This window comes from Ochotona princeps, chromosome 21 (assembly GCF_030435755.1).
Source record: "Ochotona princeps isolate mOchPri1 chromosome 21, mOchPri1.hap1, whole genome shotgun sequence".
Lineage (NCBI taxonomy): Eukaryota > Metazoa > Chordata > Mammalia > Lagomorpha > Ochotonidae > Ochotona > Ochotona princeps.
This window is the reverse complement of record NC_080852.1, coordinates 25053044-25073455: the sequence shown is the minus strand read 5'-3', so window position 1 is coordinate 25073455 and position 20412 is coordinate 25053044. Positions and strand designations below refer to the sequence as shown.

The window sequence follows — 20412 nt, the reverse complement described above, 5'->3', positions numbered from 1 at the left end:
GGGCTTTGCCGCAGCATCATCTGGCAAGTGCTGGAACTGGAGGCAAGTCTTGCCAAGCTAGACTGCAAAACCACCTGGGGCAGGAAGTGGGTCCACTGGGGAGACTGTTGGGCTGCAACTCCCACTGGTGAGCATGAGAACCAGGACTGGGGGTAGGCTTGGCTGGACATGTGGTGGCACCCACTGGCACAAGTGTGGGCTAGAGGGTGGAGTTGGTTGGGTTGAGTTAGGCTTCAACGCCCAATGATGTATATGAGAGCTGAATGGGATGTGGGAAAGTGAACCAGTCCACTGCATCTGCTGGCAGGCACAGGAACCAGAACTAGGGGCTGGTCCAATGAGGTTATTGGGGGTCACTCTGACGAGGCTTCAGTTCCACCTGGTGTAAGTGAGGGCAGAACATGTGGTAGGCAAGGTTGGGCTGGGTCACAATACACATTGGTTTGTAGAGGAAGGAGGTCAGAACAAATTAACCAACTACGCCAGCGAAATTTGACAGCAAACTTTTGGGCAAATGGAAATTCTGAAGTGGACTATGTCAGCCAATTGACCTTGGAAGGATTTCCTCATCCTTGGAGCAGCGATATCAACAGCATCTCAGAACTATGGAAACCACTTGATCAGAAATCTCAGAACATGCTCCACAACGGGGACCCTGGGATGACATCAGGTACTGGGGAGGCTGGGTGTGGCCTTTCCCATTGTATCCTCCCCTCCCCAAATACAGGAAGAAGAAAAAGAAAATGTGTAAACAATAGCCTTGCCCACTTTCCCCTGATCCTTAACTCTTCCCACCCTGACCAACTATGTAAACATCATCAAAAATAAAATTAAAAAAAAATAGTGGAGCAGCCAGGACTAGAACCAATGCTTCACCCGGTGCACCACAATACCAACTCCCTGAATTAGCTCGGCATTTCTTTTTTTTTTTAAGATTTATTTTTTAAAGATTTATTTATTTATACTGGAAAGAACTTACAGAGAGAAGGAGAGACAGAGAAAGATCTCCCATCTGCTGGTTCACTCACCAAATGCCCGCAGTGGCCGGTGCTAAGCTGATCAAAAGCCAGGAGCCAGGAGCCAGGAGCTTCTGCTGGGTCTGCTATGTGAGTCTCTCTACCTGCTTTCCCAGGCCACAGGTAGAGGGCTGAATTAGAAGTGGAACAGCTGGGATGTAACTGGTGTCCATGTGGAATGCTGGTGCTTGCCGGTGGAGGATTAGTTAGTTGAGCCATCACACTGGCCCCAGCTCTGTACTTCTTTTCAGGATGGCTTTGTCAGTCCTCTGAAACACAGGTAGGCTCATTTGTCGTTTATATGCACTTTCAGCTTTATTTCTTTTTATCTTTGTTCATTGGGTGTTTTCAACATGGAAGATGCCAACATAGCTCCCCAAACTCCACACTGGAGTGGCTGTTTGGCAGGTGTTCAGCGTGCCCACATCCCATATCTAGTTCCCGAGCTCATGTCCCAGCTCTGCACTACATTCCAGCTTCCTGCTAGGATGTACCCTGGGAGCCAGCAGACAGTGGCTCCAGTGACTTGCTCACAGCCTGGCCCGGGCCTGGCTGCTGTGAGCATTTGAAAGTGTACCCGTGAACAGGATCTGTCGGGGACTGGAGAGGGAAAGGGGGTGCAGACTTCTAAAGTCCTGTTTACCTCCCATGGGCATTACATCCTGTCTCAGTATCCTACCAGCCTCCACCTGCTGCCCAAGTTCAAGTCACAGTCAAGAAGAAGCATTCTATGTGGGCAGAGCTCTGGAGGTCCAGCTCGGCTGTATGCTCATTCTTTCCCTCTCTGGCTCTGTGTCTGCACTTGAGAACTGGCTGGGGCCCTTCAGATTCCAGCATGCGATGAGCCACACCCTGGTCCCTCATGCCTGAGTCTGAACCCAAGCTGACTATGCCTGAAACAAAACAAACAAAGCAAAACAAAACAGTACCAGGAAGAAAACAATGCAAGGTCCAAAGATGAGAGTGAAGAGGAAAGAGGAATGACATTAGGCACTCAGTAAAGGCCTCCTTGTGTGGAGACTTGAATTCACTGGAGGAGCAAGCCAAGGGACAGACTTGAGGAAGGGGCTGTTGGGCAGAGGGGACAGTAGTCCAAGGGGCCTGCGGTGGACAGCGGGTAGACAGGTTGGGAGGGACAAGCAAGAGAACTCCTGAACTGGAAAGAGGGGGTGGGTGAAGAGGAGGGTGCATTTGGAGAGGTGGGGCGAGGCTGACTCCTGGCTGAGGAGAATCTGGGAGCAGGGAAGCTCCTTAGAGTAGGCAGCAGGGCCAGGACCAGACCAGCTGTCTTCTGTGGAATCCTGTGTGGTAAGCAGACTATGGAGCGTGGGCCAGGCCAACTCCGTGGAAGTCATCCCTGTTCCTCCCACGGGAATCCGACAGAGGGAAAGAGGCAAACTACCAACCAGGACAGAGGTGCCCAGAGAAGAGCAACAGCAAGAGTCTGTTGCCCTAAGGCTACCAGTGATGGGAGAGGGAGCTGTGGGGCCCAGAGGTCAGCACCACTTCCAGGAGCCCCAGCCACACAGGAAGCAGAGAAAGACTGCCTTGCACACGGCCCCAGGTTACACAGGTGAGGGAAACCTTGCCCCTCTCAGCCTCCAGTCTTCTGGCAACTTCCACTGGCTAAATGCCCCAAGGCCAGTTAGTTAGTCAAGGGAGTCAGAGGAGCAGGTGTCTAGAAACCTGAAGTGCCTGCAGGTGGATCCCAGCTCTGCTCCCACTTCCAGCTGCCTGCTGGTGCATAGCCTGAGAGGCAGCAGGTGATGGCTCAAGTAGCTGGGTCCCTGCTATCCTCATGGCCATTCCTATCTTCTGGTTTCAGCCTGGCTTTAACAGGCACTTGGGAAGTGAATTAGCAGATAGATCTCTTGTCTACCTCTGCGCTGGGGAAGAGAGGGACATGAATTCCAGGACCAGCAGGGATGCAGGAGCAGAAGCAAAGAGAACAGTAAAGAGGATGCAGGGGCGGGTTGGGAGAAAGACAGCGTGGCTGGGTCTGGGGATCCCAAAGGGTTGGAGATGCGGCAGCTTTAGAAGGCACTAGCTCAACTAGGGGAGACTGGGAAGAGCAGGAGTGGGAGGGCTCAAGAAAGGTGACTCTGTTTTGGAATCAGGTGGATGAAAAATGTCCATCAGTGTAAGCATCAGGGGAAATGCTCTCCAGAGGCAGCTGAGACCCACGGCTGGGGTTCAAGGGAGAGGAAGCTGTAGGTACAAATGCAAGCAGTCAGGGTGTGGATAGGGGTTTGCTGGGTGAGCTGGGCAGATGTTTCCCAGTGCAGTCACATAGCTCTCTGGGCTGGGAGCAGACATCACTCATTGATGGCCAGAACTGGGTGTGGTACCTAATTGGGGAGATGAAAGGATGGGATCTTACCCACCCAAAATTATTGTCCCAGGAATCAGGGAGGAGTGGTTTCCTAGAGAGAAGTCAATGTGCTTTTACCCAAAATGGGCTTGTTTGCTAGCAGCAAAAGCAAGCCAACCAAAACAGCAGCAGCCTGCAGGTGCCTGGTCAGTTACCCACTACTGTGAAGGGGCCCCCACACCATGCCCAAATTAACTCTGGCTGGGCACCTGCTAAATGCCAGGATCTGATTCAGAAAGAGACAACTTGTTCTCCTTGGCCAGTGCATCCCTGGTCAGGTGGCCTAGCTCCCGGCTCACCTGGGTACCCCAATTTCCCTAGAAGGACTAGCTAATTTGATCACCCCCTCTCCCACGGGTACAGGGGTTGCGTCCCACGAGCAGGAAAAGCAAAGCAGCAGTTGCTTCCAAAGTGTGCACTCAATCCTCTCCTCTGTCCCCATGTTCCTCCAATCTCAGGTACCTTCCAAGCGCTTGCCCACAGCACAGCCTCCAGCTGGCAGCTGCTAGGACCCAGGGGCCTGGCCCAAGGCCCTGCTCCTCCCCTGCCAGCTCTGTGCATCTCCAGAGGGCCGCATCAGAGTAACAGCCAGTCCCATCTCCGGCAAAGGCCAAGCTGCTGGAGCTGGGCTGAGCCAGGGGACAGAGCCAGCAGGCTTAGCTTTGCACCTCTCCATGGGGCTGGCCAAGCCCCCAAGAAGATGGCAGCCTGGGCATCAGAGCCGCCTCCTGGGTAACCTGTAAGGTGAGGGGCCGGAGGAGGAGTGAGGGGCAGGTGATGGGAAATCCGAAGCTGGGGGTACCCGTTTTGCTCTCTCTGCATCCCAGCACAGGGTGAAGGCTGGACGCTCAGATGGCTAACACTACGGAACTGACCGGTACAGAAATCGCAGGTTCACTGGGGTTGATCCTGGCGGCTATCTTGGAGGTGGGGGCCCTCCTGGGCAACGGTGCACTGCTGATCATAGTGCTGCGCACGCCCGGACTGCGCGACGCGCTCTATCTGGCGCACCTGTGCGTCGTGGACCTGCTGGCAGCCACCTCCATCATGCCGCTGGGCCTGCTGGCCGCGCCCCCGCCAGGCCTGGGCCGCGTGCGCCTGGGTCCTGCGCCCTGCCGCGCCACACGTTTCCTGTCCGCAGCACTGCTGCCGGCCTGCACGCTGGGCGTGGCAGCACTCGGCCTGGCGCGCTACCGCCTCATCGTGCACCCGCTGCGGCCAGGCGCGCGGCCGCCTCCCGTACTCGTGCTCACGGCTGTGTGGGCCGCGGCCGGGTTGCTGGGTGCACTCTCTTTGCTCGGGCCGCCGCCCGCACCGCCCCCCGCCCCAGCTCGCTGCTCGGTTCTGGCCGGAGGTCTCGGGCCTTTCCGGCCGCTCTGGGCTTCTCTGGCCTTCGCGCTGCCCGCCCTCCTGCTGCTCGGCGCCTACAGCGGCATTTTCCTCGTGGCGCGCCGCGCCGCACTCCGGCCCCCGCGACCGGCGCGCGAGGCTCGGCTGCGTTCCGACTCGCTGGACAGCCGCCTCTCCATCCTGCCGCCGCCGCTCCGGCCTCGCCTGCCCGGGGGCAAAGCGGCCCTGGCCCCGGCGCTGGCCGTGGGCCAGTTTGCAGCCTGCTGGTTGCCTTACGGCTGCGCGTGCCTGGCGCCCGCAGCGCGGGCCGCGGAGGCCGAGGCAGCCGTCACCTGGGTCGCCTATTCAGCCTTCGCTGCGCACCCCTTCCTCTACGGCCTGCTGCAGCGCCCCGTGCGCTCTGCGCTGGGCCGTCTAACTCGTCGCGTTCTGCCCCGGCCACCGCGCACCTGCCTTCCACGGGCCTGGCACCCACGAGCACTCCTGCGGCACTTCCACCGACCCCCCCAGAGCCCTGCCCCGGACCCTTCAGAAGCACCAGAACCGGTCCCCAAGTTGGCAAGAGGGCGGAGCCTGACCGCGCTGTGCTGAACTGGAGGAAAGGTGTGGAAGAGAATCCTGCACAGGAGCTGGAGGTGCCAGCTGGGACTTCCACGTTGTAACAGAAGAAAAGCTGCTAGGAGCCTGACCGGGAGCCCAGAATGCAGGGTTCTGGGCCCACTCACCGCATGGCCCTGTGCACGGGACCTACCAGTCTTCCTGCCTCAGTTTCCCCATTCTGTATGTGCCCTGCAGTGTGGGCTGTTAAACTCAGTGAAGGTCTCTAGGCCCGGGAAGGAGAAGAGTTGCACAAATGGAACAGAGGACATAAGGGCTAAGTGATGGGCCAAGCAGGGTAGGGTGGGCGCTACAGCCACAGCAGGAAGAACCAGTGGAGAGATGCTCAGAAGGACTTCCCTACCGTCTGTGACTAGGAGAGGCTGGACAAGGTTGTTGAGCCACTTCCACCTGCTTCCAAACGCTCATGAAACAACTGATGTACCCATCTGGTAATGGAAGCAGGCAGTTGGATATGACCCCTGTTGGACCCCTGAAGGGACCGAACTGGCGCAGCCCAGTGGGAGCTGGTGGGGTTGCAGGTGGAGCTCTTCCTCTGCACCCACTTCCTGGAAGTTTTGCTCACCCCACCCTACCCCATTCCCCAATACCAGTATTTCATAGCTTCCTGGTCGCTGAGAATGTTTATTCAAAAACAGGGATTGAAAAAAACTGTACAATGTCTGCTGCTCAGAACTGGATCCCTGCCCCCAAGCCCCACCCCGCTCCCAGCTTGGGAACAGCCCCCTCTATGGGCTGCCCACCGACAAGCCTAGCCAGTCCATTCCAGTCACAAGGGCATCAGTGGAAGCAGCAGGAACCGGCAGGGAGATGGGGACAAGAAGCATGGCTCCAGGCACTCCCAAGCTCTCTTCCCACAGGGGGCTGGAAGCCCAGAGGAATGGGGAGTGCAGGAGTGACCACCCCCAACATGGTGGGCACACCAGGGAGGCCACTGGCTGTTCCCTGCACCCAAGCACAGAGCAGAAGGGATGGGGTCCCCTGCCCCAGGGGGTGGGGTGGGGCTGCTGCAAGCTCCCTGAGCCCTGGGCTGGGAACCGCCCCACTGAGAGAAGCAGCACACACCCAGGCAGGGGAGGGAATGCATCCATGCGTCTGGCATTAGCGGCATTGGGGAGCCCTGGATGGGGTCTCCAGGGGCCAGGCGAGGGTGCAGAGGCAGCCCCCATGCCAGCGGTCCTGCCTGCCCCTGCCCCTGCCCTTGCCTGTGCTGCCGCCACCACTGCAGCCACCACCAGCCAGCCTCAGTAGGGGGAGAATTTCTGCCGTTCAGCTTTCTTGCTCCCATTGGCTGCTGCCATCTTGGCAGTGTAGGCCGCCAAGCCCGGCGGCGGCCCGGGGGAGGCAGGTGGTAGAGCCAAGAAGGGCACAGGCTTGAGGCCGATGAAATTGGAGAGGGAGATGGCATAGGGTGTGCCCAGCAGGCCCGGGGGAGCCGTGGGCAGGGCTGTCAGGGGTGGTGAGAAGGGGGCGGACAGGTCTGCGGGGGTGGAGCCGGGCGTCCCCCCAGAGGTAGACTTGGCCGTCTCTAGACTGGAGAGAAGGGAGAAAGGGAGAGAGGTCGGTGAGGGCAGATAGGGACCCCAAGTTAGACAACAGACAAGAGGGAGGAGCTGAGAACCGCAATCGGGAGTGGGTATGTGCAAGATGTGGGGTGGGAAAGGTGGCAAGCAGACAGGATGGAGAAGAGATGGCAGCAATTTGAAAAAAGGGCATGAGGGCTGGGTACATCAGGAAAAGGTGGGGCAATCTAGGGTGACTCAGGCACATCACAGGGAATGGGCCATGGCTGGGAGGTGCAGGATGGGCTCCCCAGAGGTCAGCCCACCACTCCTCGTCCCTGTCTTGCTATTGCCCACGAGCCCTGGGCACTGTAACACCCCATGCTCACCAGGCAGTGATGAGGTACTGGGCCAGGGCAATGGAGACGGGCGAGCCTGTGATGGTCACATGCCGCTCGCCGGCGCCTTCTGCCTGGTTGCCAATCTTGATGTGAGCCCCTGACATCTGGCGGATCTCACTGATCTTGCTACCCTGGCGCCCGATCACACAGCCAATCAGCTAGGGGAGAACAAGAAAATTGGACTCTGGCCAAGAGCCACCAGGACCTCAAGGCACACCCGCCCGCAGTGGTCCCTCACCCCACCCCGACTCAGCCTCCAGCCACCCCAGGTCCTGCTCACGTACGTCATTGGGAACCAGGAATTCCTGCGAGCTGGTCTGCGTGCCGGGATCCAGTCCTGATGGGAAGGAGAGGGGCTGAATGTTGGACTGGGCCTTTCCTACCTGCACCCCCTGCCCCATGCCCACTCTGGGGTGGGGGGGCTGTCAGACTCTGGGGATCTGCCCCTGCCTCCTTATACAGGAGCTGCGTACCTGGCACCACACTAGGGGAAGCAAAGGGCACTGCATGGCCTGAGAGCTGCTGGAGCTTGGTGACCTGTGCCAGGAAACGGGGTTGGAGGTCAGTGGAGGCCAGTCAAGAGGCTGGGTTCCAGAGGGGGCACCAAGGGCTGCAGACCACTCACCTCAGCTGGGGTCACAGCCCCATACTGCCCCTGCACAGGGAAGCCCTGTGGGAACAAAGTGGGTAGAAGCAGTGGGGATTACTGTGATGGGTCTTGGCAGCAAACCAATCACCATTCTTCCTCCCTGGGACCCTGAATTCCTATTTCCGCCCCCTTCCCTCTCTGAGTTCTCCTCACCTGGTTGGCAGAGAGGAGGACTGTACCCAGGGAGAGGCTCGGGTGGTAGGGGATGGTGGCTCCTTTGGGTGGGGACTGGAAGGCAGACGGGAAGAGGCTCTGTCAGGACCCTCCCTACCAAGTGCCCCATAGCCCCATGGGACCTCAGGAGCAGCACATCCCAGCCCTGGCTGTAGGATGTGGGGTGCCACCAGGTTCATCCAGGGCCTCCCCTTCTGCCATTATGGTCCCCCTGGCATACCTCCAGGATCACAGCACAGATCTGTCGCACACACAGGATAATGGCATCAGGCACCCCAGACACAGTGACAGCGCGCTCTGTGGAGTTGGGGAGCAAGTCCCCTGCCACTTGCACCTGAGCACCTGTAGTCTGCAAACAGCACAAGGGCCACTGGTGACTGCCACTGCAGCTCAGAGAAAGGAACTTCCTGGCAGGTATGAAGCCATAGCCCATGGCCCCTGGCCCAGCTGGAAGGGTTGGGTTCCATCTCCCCTCACCTCTCGGATCTCTTTGATCTTGGTGCCAGCCTTCCCGATCAGCGAACCACACTGGCTGGCAGGGATGACAAGACGCAAGGTCACGGGAGGCCTGGAGACATTCCCACCATTTGCAGGGGCAGCACAGAGGTCCTGTGGGGCATGGACAGAGAGGAGACTGTGCCCATCTCTGCCACTCTGCAGCCCACCCCCTCCCCAGCCTGGGGTCAGAGGAAGCCTCCCTCCCAGCTACAAGCCTGGGTCTGAAGTCAGAGCCCTCCTGTGCTGGCCAGCCACAGACCTCATCCAGCTTGAAGGCGATCATGGAGACAGCATGGAAGACAGCTGCTGTGGACCCAGTGATGGTGGTGATGCGCTCGGGGCAGGAGCCCTCGGAGATGGTGATCCGGGCACTGCTCTGTGGGTACAGGATGGGCGCTGGCAGTGGGGCACCCTCCCCATGTCTTTGCCAGCCATCAGCCTGCCCCAGCCCTGGTCATCTCAGATGATGGAGGGCTTCACAGAAGAGGCACCTCCTTTCCCCTCCCCTCCACGTCAGGTGCCTGGGGCTTCTTCCATCTCTAGTCTCACCTGCTCCCGGATTCGCTTTACAGTCTCTCCCTTCTGTGAAGGACAAAACAGAGAGTCATTCTTAGCCTGAGCTATGATCAAGCATCAGAGGGGAAAGAACACATGTAGAGTACGCAGGAACTGGGCACCTACCTTCCCAATGATGCTGCCCACCTCCTGCAAACAAGACAAGAATTGCCATCAGGCAGGCACTGTGGCCCCTGGCCCAGCCCCTTGTCCCCCAGCTAGCTGGGTCTCAGTCTAGCCGGAAGACAGTCTCCTGCCATCCCTGCCCAGAATCAGGGTCCCTGCCTCCTCTGCCACTGGCCTGCCCCGACCCTCACCTTCCCATGCATCAGCATCCGCAGCGTGAGAGTGATGCTCAGCTCCGGCTCCTCCTCCAGCCCCGCGTCTGAGCCGCTCATCCTGTCAGGCGGGGCTGGGGCCACAGCGGCCTGGGAGAGTGTCCACGCTGCGGCCTGTCTGGCTCTGCAGGGGCAGCAGCAGAGGGGTGAGCGGGGAAGAGAATGGACTTTGAGCTCTGATTGCCCCCCCCCAAAAGATGTGATTGTGTGCACCTCACAAGATGGGTTGCTGGATGCTCCAAGCCTCCAGGTATCCATCCCAGGAGTTGGGAGAAAAGGAGGAGAAACATTTCCCAAAGGGCACCGGGTGTCTGAACCCATCCTTCCCAACTCCCTCCCAGAAGGAGATGAAACAAGTTAACCAGGTCTGTAGGGGACAGAGGGGCTGCATTATTGCTCTCTGATGGCAAACAAGAGGTGGCTGTGCCCATAGGCCAGGCCCTGCTGCTCAGAGCAGAACACAGCAACCATGGCAGGCCCTGCAGGGAGTTAAGCTTCAGGAGAGCTGACCCTAGCTGCCCGGGGTCACTGGAGGAGTTGGGGGCAGAGCACGGGGTGTCAGGGCCCAGGAAGGTGCACAACACCGGTGATTCTAACTCCTCTCCCATGTGCTCAGGCTGGCCCTGGGGACAGGAGGTGAGAAAGGTGTGGGCTGCCCGCACACCAGGCCTGGGACACTTCCTACCCACCTCCTACCACACCTGGGCTCAGAATTTCATCTCCTGACCCTCCCTCTCCCATTGGTTATGAGAAGGAACTGCTGCCCCTGGACACTGCGGACCAGATAAAACTTGGATTTGGTGGGCCACAGGAATGTCAAGGCCCACTAACTGACAGTGGGAGGTGGAGCCTGCGATTAGCTGCGGGATTAGCTCAGCCGCCAGTCCTCCTCACAGACCCCTTTTCAAGCTCCGACTTAATCCTGACCCTTAATCCTGTTTGGAGATCCCTCTCTCTTTGAAGGCTGTCTCCTGCAAGGCTCAGCCTTGCAGGGCAGGGCAGCTCACAGGGGAACCAGAACCCAGAGAGGAGGACCCAAGAGTGGGACCAGCTACTGCTGAACCTGGGCCCAGACTAAGCCCTCACCTACACATGCCTTGTGCCAGGAAGGTGTGTAGGCAAAGTATGAGTGTGCTGGGCTTGGAGGGTTCCCCAGGTCTCTGCCCTGTGCTGGCATGAGGGTCTAGGATGCTGATCTTTGCCCAGTGCCCAATCCTCAACCCCCACCCCCGCTAGCCAGAACTCAGGCATGCAATGTGTAGGGGATGTTCCCAGGCTGGTTCTTGGGGTCTCTGCTTCCTAGGTTATTCAACGGCCCTGCTCCCTGCGTCCCAAGGCTACCTGCTCCTCCTTGCCCTCCAGTTCTGCCCTAGGCTCTCCTGAGATGGGACAGCAGCAGTGGGTGGATGTAGGGACTGTCTACCCAGCATCCTGGCCAGCCTTGTGCTGGCTGCCCTTGCTCCGCATTCCCCTGGCAGCATGCACTTCCCCCATTAAAGCACTTGTGATGACGTGCTTGCTGTCTGCCTCCCAAGCCAGCCAAGTCCAGGAGCCCCTGACAGCAGAAGCCAGGGTTGCCACCTTCTCCTTGCATCCTCAGGGCTCTGTGGAGAGTCAAGGTGATTGCCATACGCTGGAGAACAGAGCAGATGCCCGCTTTGAGGCTGAGATAGGGGCTGCAGGGGGTCCAAGGCCACAGGGAGGTGGGACCAGCAGGGTCCTGCCTACTCCCCAAGGCTGTCCCCATACCCACTTCGGGCTGCTCCTGTCAGGTTTGGTGGTCTTTTGGCAATGTCTGAAGTCCCTGCCTGCCTAGTACATGGATCTTGCCTGGGTACAACTGATAACTTATCTAGAGCCATACTCTTAAGCTCTAGAATGTTCTGGGGGCTTTCAGATCCCTTTGGGATGGTAACTAGTGAGAACTGTGATACTGTCCCCATACTAACTCCGCAACTTGTTTTGTGGTCACAGGATAAAAGAGGGGCAGTGGCTTCAGGAACCTGGGCCAGAATCAGAGTACCTGCCATGGTACAAACCCACCACCACAGCTGAGTGGCTTACCTTGGCCAGGCACTCATGTGACCTGACCATTGCTTGCCCACCTATTCCAGGTTTGGAGGCTGAGGGTGGAGGCAGAATCGCTGGCTTTCCTGTTCCCCTCCTGTGCTGAGAGACCCTTGGGGACCTTCCTGCTTGGAGGAAAGGACGGGGCCCCGACCCACACCTCCCCAGTTACTCTCAGGAGCCCTCAACAAGCAGCATTTGGCTGCCCCCTGGGCCTCTCTATGGCTTTAGGGAGTCATTTGCTGCTCCCAGCTGATGAGCCCTTGGGCTCGGCTGGGCCACCCACGTGGCAGCCTCACATCATGCCACACTGACCTCCAGCTCACCTCCCAGGGTGCCCAGCCCCCTCCGGTCAGCCAGACTCCCTGGCAGGACATTAACAAGCTCAGCCAAGGCCTCTAACTGAGGGGGTCTTCCTCTTGCTCTCCAGGCCCCGTCTCCAGACCTGATGCCCACTCCCTCTGGCCCTGGCTTCCTGCCACTGCGGCTAGAGGGGGTGGGGAGGGTAGTGACAGCTGTGTAAGCGATGGCGACAGCTCCCTTCCTGCCCCTCCCCCCCCAGCTGTCTCTCTCCCATGACAGCTGCCCAATCAAAGGGCCGGGGGCTTAGCCAACTCCCCCCCCAACTCCAACGCAGGGATCAAGTGTCCACCATGGCTTTGTTCTGGAGCAAGAACAATCCCCTGGAGGGGAGGGCTCCTGGGGCCTGGCAACTCAAGTAGACCAGCCTGTTCCCCCCTTTCCTGGGGAGGGGTGGGGATAGGGGGGATTCCCTCCTGGGTTTCTCTCTGGCCAGTATCTGGGCCAGCCAAGGCTGCGGACAGGGGTCCCTTCTCTAGCTCCAACCCACACCTCCCCACATCGCCCTCTGCACCTCCAGTTTCCAACCTAGCAGTCTCCTCCCGTTCCCACTCCCAGCGCAGTGGCACTGGCCACACCCAGTGATGTTGGGCATGACTCTGGGCATCAGATGGGCAGGGTGTGGCACTGGGAGGCATGGCGGCAAGTGTGAAGGCTTGGGGCTCTCCATGCCTACCCACCCCCATTCCCTGGGGATGCTCCCCTGCCCTTTCCTGTTAGGCCTCCAGAACCAGGCCCAGCAGCCTTGGACCTGCGCGCCCAGTCTCGCAGTGCCACGGCAGGAGGGGGAAAAGGGGCCTCTTGGGGAGCAGCTAGGGGCCGCCAGCTCTAGCCTCTGTCTGTCTCCTGGACAAAGTGCCAGGCAGGGAAGAAATGGGACCAGGGACGCCATGTTGTCCTCACCGCCTCACTAGGCAACACCCTACAAGTCTACATGCCTACAGGAAACCAAGGCAGACCCAGGTCCAGGCCCCATGGTGCAGCTTCACTCTCAGATACCCATCCCCTCCCATTTCAGCTGAGCTGAGCTTCCATCCTCCATGCTAAAGGTTACACCACGCTGTCTACTGCGCAACAACCATCCCCGTGCTTCCCCAGCACCCAAGGAATAAAGTCTTACTTCCCCTACCAGCCCATCCAGGTCTCTGTGGCCCCTGCTGACTTATCTCATCTCTGCCCCATCTCCCATACCTGCCAGGCTACAGAACACACCTAGAACCTCCACCTCTCTGCCCAGTCTGATCCCAGCCTGAAACATTCATCCTCTTGCTCCCAAAAACCCTTCTCAAGTGCCACCTCCTTTGTGGGGCCTTCCCCAGCCTACCCAGGCTATCACTCCAGCCCCTGGGCCCCTCCAAGAGATGGCAGCCTCTCTAAGGAGTCCCATTTCCAAGCCTGTCTTTCCACTTGGGAGAGCTCTGACCAGACAGGAAACTTAAGACAGGAGCAGGCTGAATGCACAGGGAGAACTGGGGCTCTCACTGTCTGGGGACATCAATGCCCCAAGGTTGGGCATCCTGGAGGAGCAGTGAGGGACAAGCCGCTCAGGGCAGGGCTGACACCTGCCACACACAGGTTTCCCAGAGCCTACCCCTGCTGCTTTCCTGGGTATCTCGGGCTCCCAGGGCATGATGCTGGCACGAGGGATTTGGCTTGTATGCCCAATCTTGCGGGGTCGTCTGTCCCCATGGAGAAGGGGCAGTGGAAGAAGAGCTAGAATGTGGGACAGGCATCATGGGGTAGAGGTGGCCTCAGCTTGTCACAGCTAGAGGAAGGGGACTATGTTGCAAAGGCAAGGTGAGAGGTGGCCAGAGGACTGAGGGGCCCCAGGGCCCCACCTTTGCAGCTGGAAGCTGTCTCCTCCGAGGTCAGCAGTGGGGCAGTGGTGATGGAGGCTGGATTGTGGGGGGTGAGGAGGGATGGGGGAAACGGTGATGTGAGTAGGGAGAGTGGACAGGGCCTTTCTGGGGACATAGGGTGGGGCAAGCCAGCCTCCCAGTGGCCTGGGCCTGCCAGGGTGTGTGGGCCGCCTGCTCCCAGCCCCCCACCCAGAGCATGCGAGGAGAACAATCCCCTTGTGTTTAGGCAGCCTGAGCCTGCATGCTGATGAAGGCTAGGGCTGGGGGCTGGGATGGGGGCACCTTGGAGGTTGAGAAGGTTCTAGGACCTGAAAGGGTAGGGGATCTTCAGATGGGGACAGAAGAGCCTCCCAGGTGCCAGCCCCAAGGTGATGGGAGACCCCAGGGAACAGTGAGGGTACCATTGGGCTCCCAGGGAATGTCTGGGGGTGTAAAGGCTCTTTGTAGGGGAAGAAGGGCCCTTGGCAGTAGGGGGAGAGAAGGGTATACACATCCTGTTGAGCCAGCATGAAAGTGATCTTCCAGGTCCTGGTGGGAACCCAGAACCCCACATTCTGGGAGAAAGGGATGCTGCTGGAATTGCCACAACCCCTAGCGGGTTAGCCCCCTCGGGCGCCGGACCCGGGTGGGGCACTGGGTGCCACAGGTCTCAAGATGGCGGGCCTGGGACACGGGAGTGAGGAGGCAGGCGCCTCCCTCTCCTGGCCAGGCTGAAGTGAGCACACAGCCCCCTATCCTTACTCCCCCCACAAGCCAAGGAGTCAGGTCATAGGGGAAAGGTTGAAGAACCACAGGGGAAAAGAGAGTGGAGAAAGGAAGGACCCATGTGAACCCTCAACTCCCATCTGCCTGCAGCCCTGGCCTATAGGTTTGTGTCTGGCTGCTCCCAGGACTGCAGAGAACAGGAAAGGTTGTGCACTGGGCCAGGGGCAGCAGGGGACCGGCAGATGGGGGTGGACCAGGAATATAACCCGAACCCAGGGCCCTAGGTGGAGAAAAGCGCAGGCCCAAGGGAGAGAAACAGCAGGTGGGATGGCAGCTCCAACCTGAGATCCAAGGCCAGGACAGTGCTCCCCTCTGCTAGGTGCTCCTCTAGCAGCCGGGCGTCCCCCACCTGTGCAAAGTCTCAGTCTTACCCGATAAGGGACCTTGCTCTTCGCAGTCTCCCAGTAGCCCCAGCCCGGAACCCCAGCCCCAAAGACCTGAGCATGACTCCCTGGCTCCCCCTCCCCCCGCCGAACCCCCAAACTTCGCGGCCCGCCGAGTCCCGCCCAGCCCCGCGCCTTACCTCGCTGGGGCTGTCCTGCGGCGGCGGCGGCGCGGCGGCTGGGCCGCTCAGTCCCACATTGTCCCCGGGAAAGGCGGCCGCTCACAACTGCGAGTGACATCAGCTGCGAACAATGAGGGGTTTGACAGGCGCGGAGCCCGGCCGGCCCGGAGCCCGGCTCCGCGCCCCCCCTCCCCATCCCCGGCCCGCCCGGCCCGGCCCCTCCCCGCCCCCTCCCCGGATCCGATTACAGCGCGACGGGCCCGCCCCAGCCGCCCCAGTGCCGCAGCCGCCCGCCCCGCCCCGCCCCGAGCGCCGCGGTGCGCCCGGAGCCGCCGCGCCGCGGGCAAGGCTCCCGGAGCCCAGCCATAAGCAGCGGCGCCGAACCCCCAGCCCCCGGCGTCCTTGCTCCGGCCAGTCTTTCCGGCCCGGGCCGCCTAGCCGGCCGAGTGCCCTCCGCCTCGGCTCCCTTGGAGCTCGGACTTCCACCTCCGCCCCGCCCTGATCGCGGCTCTCGTCTGTCCTGGCGCTGGCCCGCGCTGGGGGCGCTCGGCCGGGACACCAGCGGTCCTCGGCCTCCCAAGCTTCCGCGCGGCGCGGCGCGCGACGCGGCCCGGCCCCGGTGCGCGCAGGACAGGTTATCCGGCTAGCTGGAGGAGGGGCCTGAGAGCCAGTTGGCCCCCGTGCTCCCCGCGGCGCGATTCCCCCAGGCCTACCCCCAGTATTCCTTTTGGGGCTTGGATCATAAAGAATGGGGGCGCAGCAGCAGAGTCCTTGGTGAGGGAAGTGATGAGTGGGGGAAGGGCTGAGCGGTTCTCAAGTCCCACGCCCCTCCCCCCTCCGCGCACCAAATACTCCTCCCCCTCTCCTCGGTAATCGGCTCAGTCCGGACCCACTGACCTCAACCTCCCCCACAACTGAGGCTCTTGGCACCTGGGTACGTGTGGGTGGGGAGGGGAATCCAATCTCCCTTCCCCTCCATCTGGCCTGGTGGACAAAGGGCGGCGGGGGGGCACCATCTGGTCCTGCCAGCGTGGGGGAGGGGCCGGCTGTGGCGGTCCCCAGGGGCGGGGGAGGGGCGGCGCTCTAGAGACAGCAAGAGCCTGTGGGGGTCTAATTGCATCACTTTATTTCCATCCTCCAAACCCAAGAGCAAGGCAGAAGCCAGGCTGAGAAGACCCAGGCCTCCTAGCCCCTCTCCGGGGAAAAGGGAGGGGATGGCAGGAAGCCAGGGAGAAATCAGGGGGACTTGAGATGCAGAGAGATGCCAGTCCATCTCTGGGGCAGGCAGTAGAGAGGGGACCAGTCATCCCCAAGGCACAGCAGTGCAAGGGGGCCCCATGGCACCCCATGGTCTCAGACAGGTGCTGCAGCTTTAGAAGCACATTCCTACCTTGGGCTAGTGTCTGTGTGGAGGCACAGGTATGCCTGTGTGTGCGGGTGCATGCATTTGCAGGGTTATAGCTGTCTGTGAGGATGTGCAAGTGGGTCCACTTTCATGGACCTATGCAGCTGATCGTCATACCTGTACCTGGGGTTGCAAGTGCTCTGAGTATGTGTCCGTGCATGTGGGCTTCCATGCAGGAAACTGGGGGTAGGCAAGAGCTGGTTAAGGGGTGTGACTGGCCTGCTGGGCAGCTGGAAGAGCAGAAACAGGGAGGCTTGGCAGAGCAGAGGAAGGTGTGCAAGCTCAGAGCAGAAGCCTCTAGGAGAAGCTTGGGTTTACCCTCCAGGGGCTTATGCCCCTTAGTTCCTGTGTTTTGCTCTTGATTTGCCTTCCCAGGCTGTCACTGCAAAAGAAAGAAGCAGAGAAGACCACACAGACTCCAAAAGACATGAACCCAAAGAAACAGATAGACTGACCTGCGGAGTGGGCATGTGTAACCAGAGCACAGTGAGCACTGCGAGAAAGAGATCCGGGGGAAGGCAGTCTACAGGTGCCAAAGGGCGGAGTTTATGCCAGCCCCTGCAGGAAGTGCAGCAGCCCTGTATGCCACTCCTCGGGTTTGTCCAGGTAACAGGGGTGCCCCGCCCCCTCCAGGACCAGCACACGGTGGTTGGGCAGCTGCTTCAGGTGCTCAAAGCTGCTGTGACCCATGGGGTCCTGGTCTCCATAGACAATCAGGGCCGGAACCTGAAAGAAACAAGAGGGAGGGTAGACTCAACAGGGCCTCCCAGAGGTCAGCACCCCCAGGGCCACCCCAAGAGAGGGGAAAGAGAAGCTGGTCCAACCTGTGGTGGTGGCATGACATGTGTTTGCCGTCGCAGCAATTTGGCAATAATCCAGCAAGTCAACCAACAAGGTGGAACTGGGTGTTCAGCTGCTCCCAGCCGCCCCTCCCACAAGTTACCCAGCTCCCAGGTCCCAGCAAGATCTCTTTCTTGCTCCCAAAGGGGGCATCTCATTTTCACCACCCACTGCCCAAGACTACCTTCACACTGGCGTAGTTGGCGGCACTGATTTTGTCGGTGCAGATGGGGGCCACGGGCACGTAGCCCCGGAGCTGCGAGCCGGGGGCCGTGAGGAAGGGCAGGGAGTACATGCCACTCATGGAGGGACTGATCACCACAGGGGGACCCAGCTCCAAGGCCGCCACCACAGCTGCTAGGAAGCTGCCAGGGACCAGCTCCCCAAGAGGGGCAGGGGCTGCCGCGTCCTTGGAGCGCCCTAGGCCTGGGAGACAGAAGGTGACAACGGTGAGTGGGAGACCAAGAGAAGCATCCCAGGGCAGTCAAAAGCCTGAGGGCAGGTCCTGCACCCTCATCTGCTCTCCTGGTTGCTGCCCAACTCTGACAACAAGCAGCTCAAGACCTTCGCCCCGAAGCTCAGCCCAACCCACTGTGGGAACCAATCCTGCCCTGGCTGGAGGAGGCCTTGGAACCAAACTGCACTAGCCCGGAAGGGAAACACAGTGGCCCTGCTGCCTTTTCCCACCTGGCACCAAGGGCTGGGGCCTGGTAGTCACAGGGCTTCTCCCATCTTCCCCAGGGCCCAGCTTAAGACTCTGCATGCCAAATCAGGGCTGGCCAAGCACCAGGCAGCACCCTGCCCTGCCCCCACTATACCAGGAGGCATCTCAGCCCTTAGGGCTTCCAACAGTCTGTGGTTGTGACTCAAAATATTTGACTCATAGTGAGCTAAACCGCCAGTTGCAATGCCAGCATCCATTTCAGCGTACCGGTTGGGAGTCCCAGTGACTGTCCTTCCAATCCAGCTGTTAATGGGCCTTGGAAGGCAGTAGAGGATGGCTCCCATACTTGGGCCCCTGCCACCCATGGGAGAGACCCAGATGGAGTTCCAGTTTCCTTGCCTGAGCCTGGCATGGCCCTAGCCAACTGCTGTAGCCAATTGGGTAGTGAACCAGTGGATAGAAAATCTCCATCCCCCCCCACACACATTCTGTCTTTCAATACAATCTTTTTTAAAATTTTATTTTATTTTTACTTGAAAGGCAGATCAGTTTTATGGAGAGAAGAAGAGACAGAGAGAAAGATCTTCCATCCACTGATTCACTCCCTAAGTAGACACAACGGCCACAGCTGAGCTGATCTAAAGACAAGAACCAGGAGCTTCTTCCAGGTCTCCCATGCAGATGCAGGGTCCCAAGGCTTTGGGTCATCCTCAGCTGCTTTTCCAGGACACAGGCAGGCAGCAGGATGGGCAGTAGAGCAACCAGGACACAAACTGGGACCCATATGGGATCCTGGCAAGTTGAGATTTAGCCATTGAACCAGGCCAAAATAAAATTAAAAAACAAAAATGAACAAAAAACAATTTCCAATCACTTAAGTATCACCTACTAAGTGTCAGATACTAGTAATAATACCCTCAGGTGGGTGACTCAGTCACCTCCAAACATGAGCATAGTTAGCTCCCATTGCAGCTGCAGAAACCAGCTACTCAGGCTGAGACGCTGCCCCAGAGCCCAGCAGGGGTACCGGGACAGCATCTGAGCCACCCCAGTGGAGACTGGAGACACTCCAACACCCCTTGCTGCACATGCATCCAACTCAAGGGCCAGCCTAGTGGGGTCCTCACAGTCCCACAATCTGCATCCAATGAGCTCCTGCCCCCCAGCCACAACCCTCACCCCAAATCAAGTACCTGGCAGGTCAATGGCCACCGCCCTGTAGCCAGCCTGGGCCAGCCTGCGTAGCGTGCCCAGGTTCTGCCAGGTCTCGGAGGAGAAGCGAATGCCGTGCAGCAGCAGCACAGAGAAGCGAGGGGCCTGCCCACCGTCTGGCCAGGCCTCTCGGAAGAAGAGGCTCTGGCCCTGCACCTGCACGGTGCCTTCCCGCTCTTCGGCACTCGCCATGCCAGAGGTGCACCTGTGTGGGTCAAAGCCAAGCTAATGAGGTCCCACAGGACACAGCCTGTCCAGGAGGCATGCAGGAAGCTTCCAGAACTCTAAAAAACATGCTTTCAGGTCAAGAGGATACCATGGGTGTTCATGTCTTGTCTCTACTGTTAACTGCCTCAGCCTCTACTTCCTCAAATCTCACATCTGAGGACAATAAAACTGACCTCAAGAATTAAGAGCTCAAGGGAGAAAAATACCCGGTGAGGGTGCTTGCCAGGGGAAGGACTCAATACCTGGGTCTCCCATTACAATTGCTAAGCACCTGTTGTCACCCTTTCCCACAAATGGGGCTAAATCAACAGGTTGCTGGGATTGAATGAGGCGACCCATGAAAAACACTAGACACGGGGGGTGGGGGGAGGGGCTGCACACAGTTAACACCCAATCAATGGGACACACTCTACCTGCCACACTTACCAACCTCAGCTTCCCCAACGCACTGCTCTACAGGTCACGTGTTGGCACTGCAGGCCGGGAGGGCGGTGGTGGGAATCCTGAGTGGGGTTTCCGGAGGTGGAAACCACAGCTGTCAGAGGGGAAGACTTTGGGAGTTAGGCCCACAATGGACGCAGGGTGCTCGGCGTGCGGACTGTCCGCTGGGAGCTCAAAGCGGAGGCAGCGTGAAGCCACGGGAGCACACCCCGGCGCCACCACGGCTCCCCGCGTCCCCTAGGTAGACCACCACCACTACCGCTGGAAAAGGCTCTGGAGGTCTGGAAGGGCGCACAGCACGGGTAAAGGATGTGGGCAGCCCCAAAAGAGGAGCTCTGTGGAGCGGGGATGAGAAGATCTGGGGGGCAAGTGGGAATGGATTCTGGGTGGAGAGAAGAAAAAGAGAGGGTCGTGCGTGCAAGGCGGATACCTGGGGAGCTGTGTGGCGTCGCGCAGTCTGGAGGCAGGAGTGCTGGCCGTTGGCTGCGGCCCCTGGAGAGAAGCCGGGAAGAGTCATGCCCACGCGGGGGCGGGGGCGGGGGCCGGGCCAGGCTCCGGGGTGCCCTCCTGTGGCCAAAAACTGCTGCAGTGTCC

At 59.5% G+C, this 20412-nt stretch overlaps 3 protein-coding genes across 7 annotated transcripts; 1 reads left to right on the top strand and 2 right to left on the bottom strand.

Annotated features, from left to right (window-relative positions):
* Window positions 1-1098: 1098 nt before the first annotated feature.
* Window positions 1099-15808, bottom strand: PCBP4 (poly(rC) binding protein 4). 2 transcript variants are annotated; one of them, XM_004581514.2, is made up of 14 exons: window positions 15742-15808; window positions 15047-15149; window positions 9452-9596; window positions 9261-9284; window positions 9129-9161; window positions 8839-8955; window positions 8559-8690; window positions 8302-8430; window positions 8061-8135; window positions 7884-7928; window positions 7732-7795; window positions 7543-7595; window positions 7247-7416; window positions 5960-6888 (listed from the first exon to the last, which is right to left on the bottom strand). In XM_004581514.2, exons 3-14 carry the CDS (start codon window positions 9530-9532, stop codon window positions 6600-6602), a joined length of 1212 nt encoding a protein of 403 aa, XP_004581571.1. In that variant the 5' UTR covers window positions 9533-9596; window positions 15047-15149; window positions 15742-15808; the 3' UTR covers window positions 5960-6599. The 2 variants fall into 2 exon arrangements, with proteins under 2 accessions (XP_058535063.1, XP_004581571.1); XM_058679080.1 differs by lacking the exons at window positions 5960-6888; window positions 15742-15808 and adding an exon at window positions 1099-1285 and having other exon boundaries at window positions 15047-15231.
* Window positions 4240-6106, top strand: GPR62 (G protein-coupled receptor 62). The gene has a single exon (XM_004581775.2). It carries the CDS (start codon window positions 4240-4242, stop codon window positions 5326-5328), a length of 1089 nt encoding a protein of 362 aa, XP_004581832.2. The 3' UTR covers window positions 5329-6106.
* Window positions 15809-16937: 1129 nt separating the features above from the next.
* ABHD14B (abhydrolase domain containing 14B) lies at window positions 16938-20398 on the bottom strand. 4 transcript variants are annotated; one of them, XM_058679083.1, is made up of 5 exons: window positions 20249-20363; window positions 19804-19880; window positions 19131-19354; window positions 17458-17699; window positions 16938-17159 (listed from the first exon to the last, which is right to left on the bottom strand). In XM_058679083.1, the coding sequence occupies exons 3-5, from the start codon at window positions 19339-19341 to the stop codon at window positions 16980-16982; spliced, it is 633 nt and encodes a 210-aa protein (XP_058535066.1). In that variant the 5' UTR covers window positions 19342-19354; window positions 19804-19880; window positions 20249-20363; the 3' UTR covers window positions 16938-16979. The 4 variants fall into 4 exon arrangements, with proteins under 4 accessions (XP_058535066.1, XP_058535068.1, XP_058535067.1 ...); XM_058679085.1 differs by having other exon boundaries at window positions 19808-19880; XM_058679084.1 differs by lacking the exon at window positions 19804-19880 and having other exon boundaries at window positions 20249-20398.
* Window positions 20399-20412: the final 14 nt, after the last annotated feature.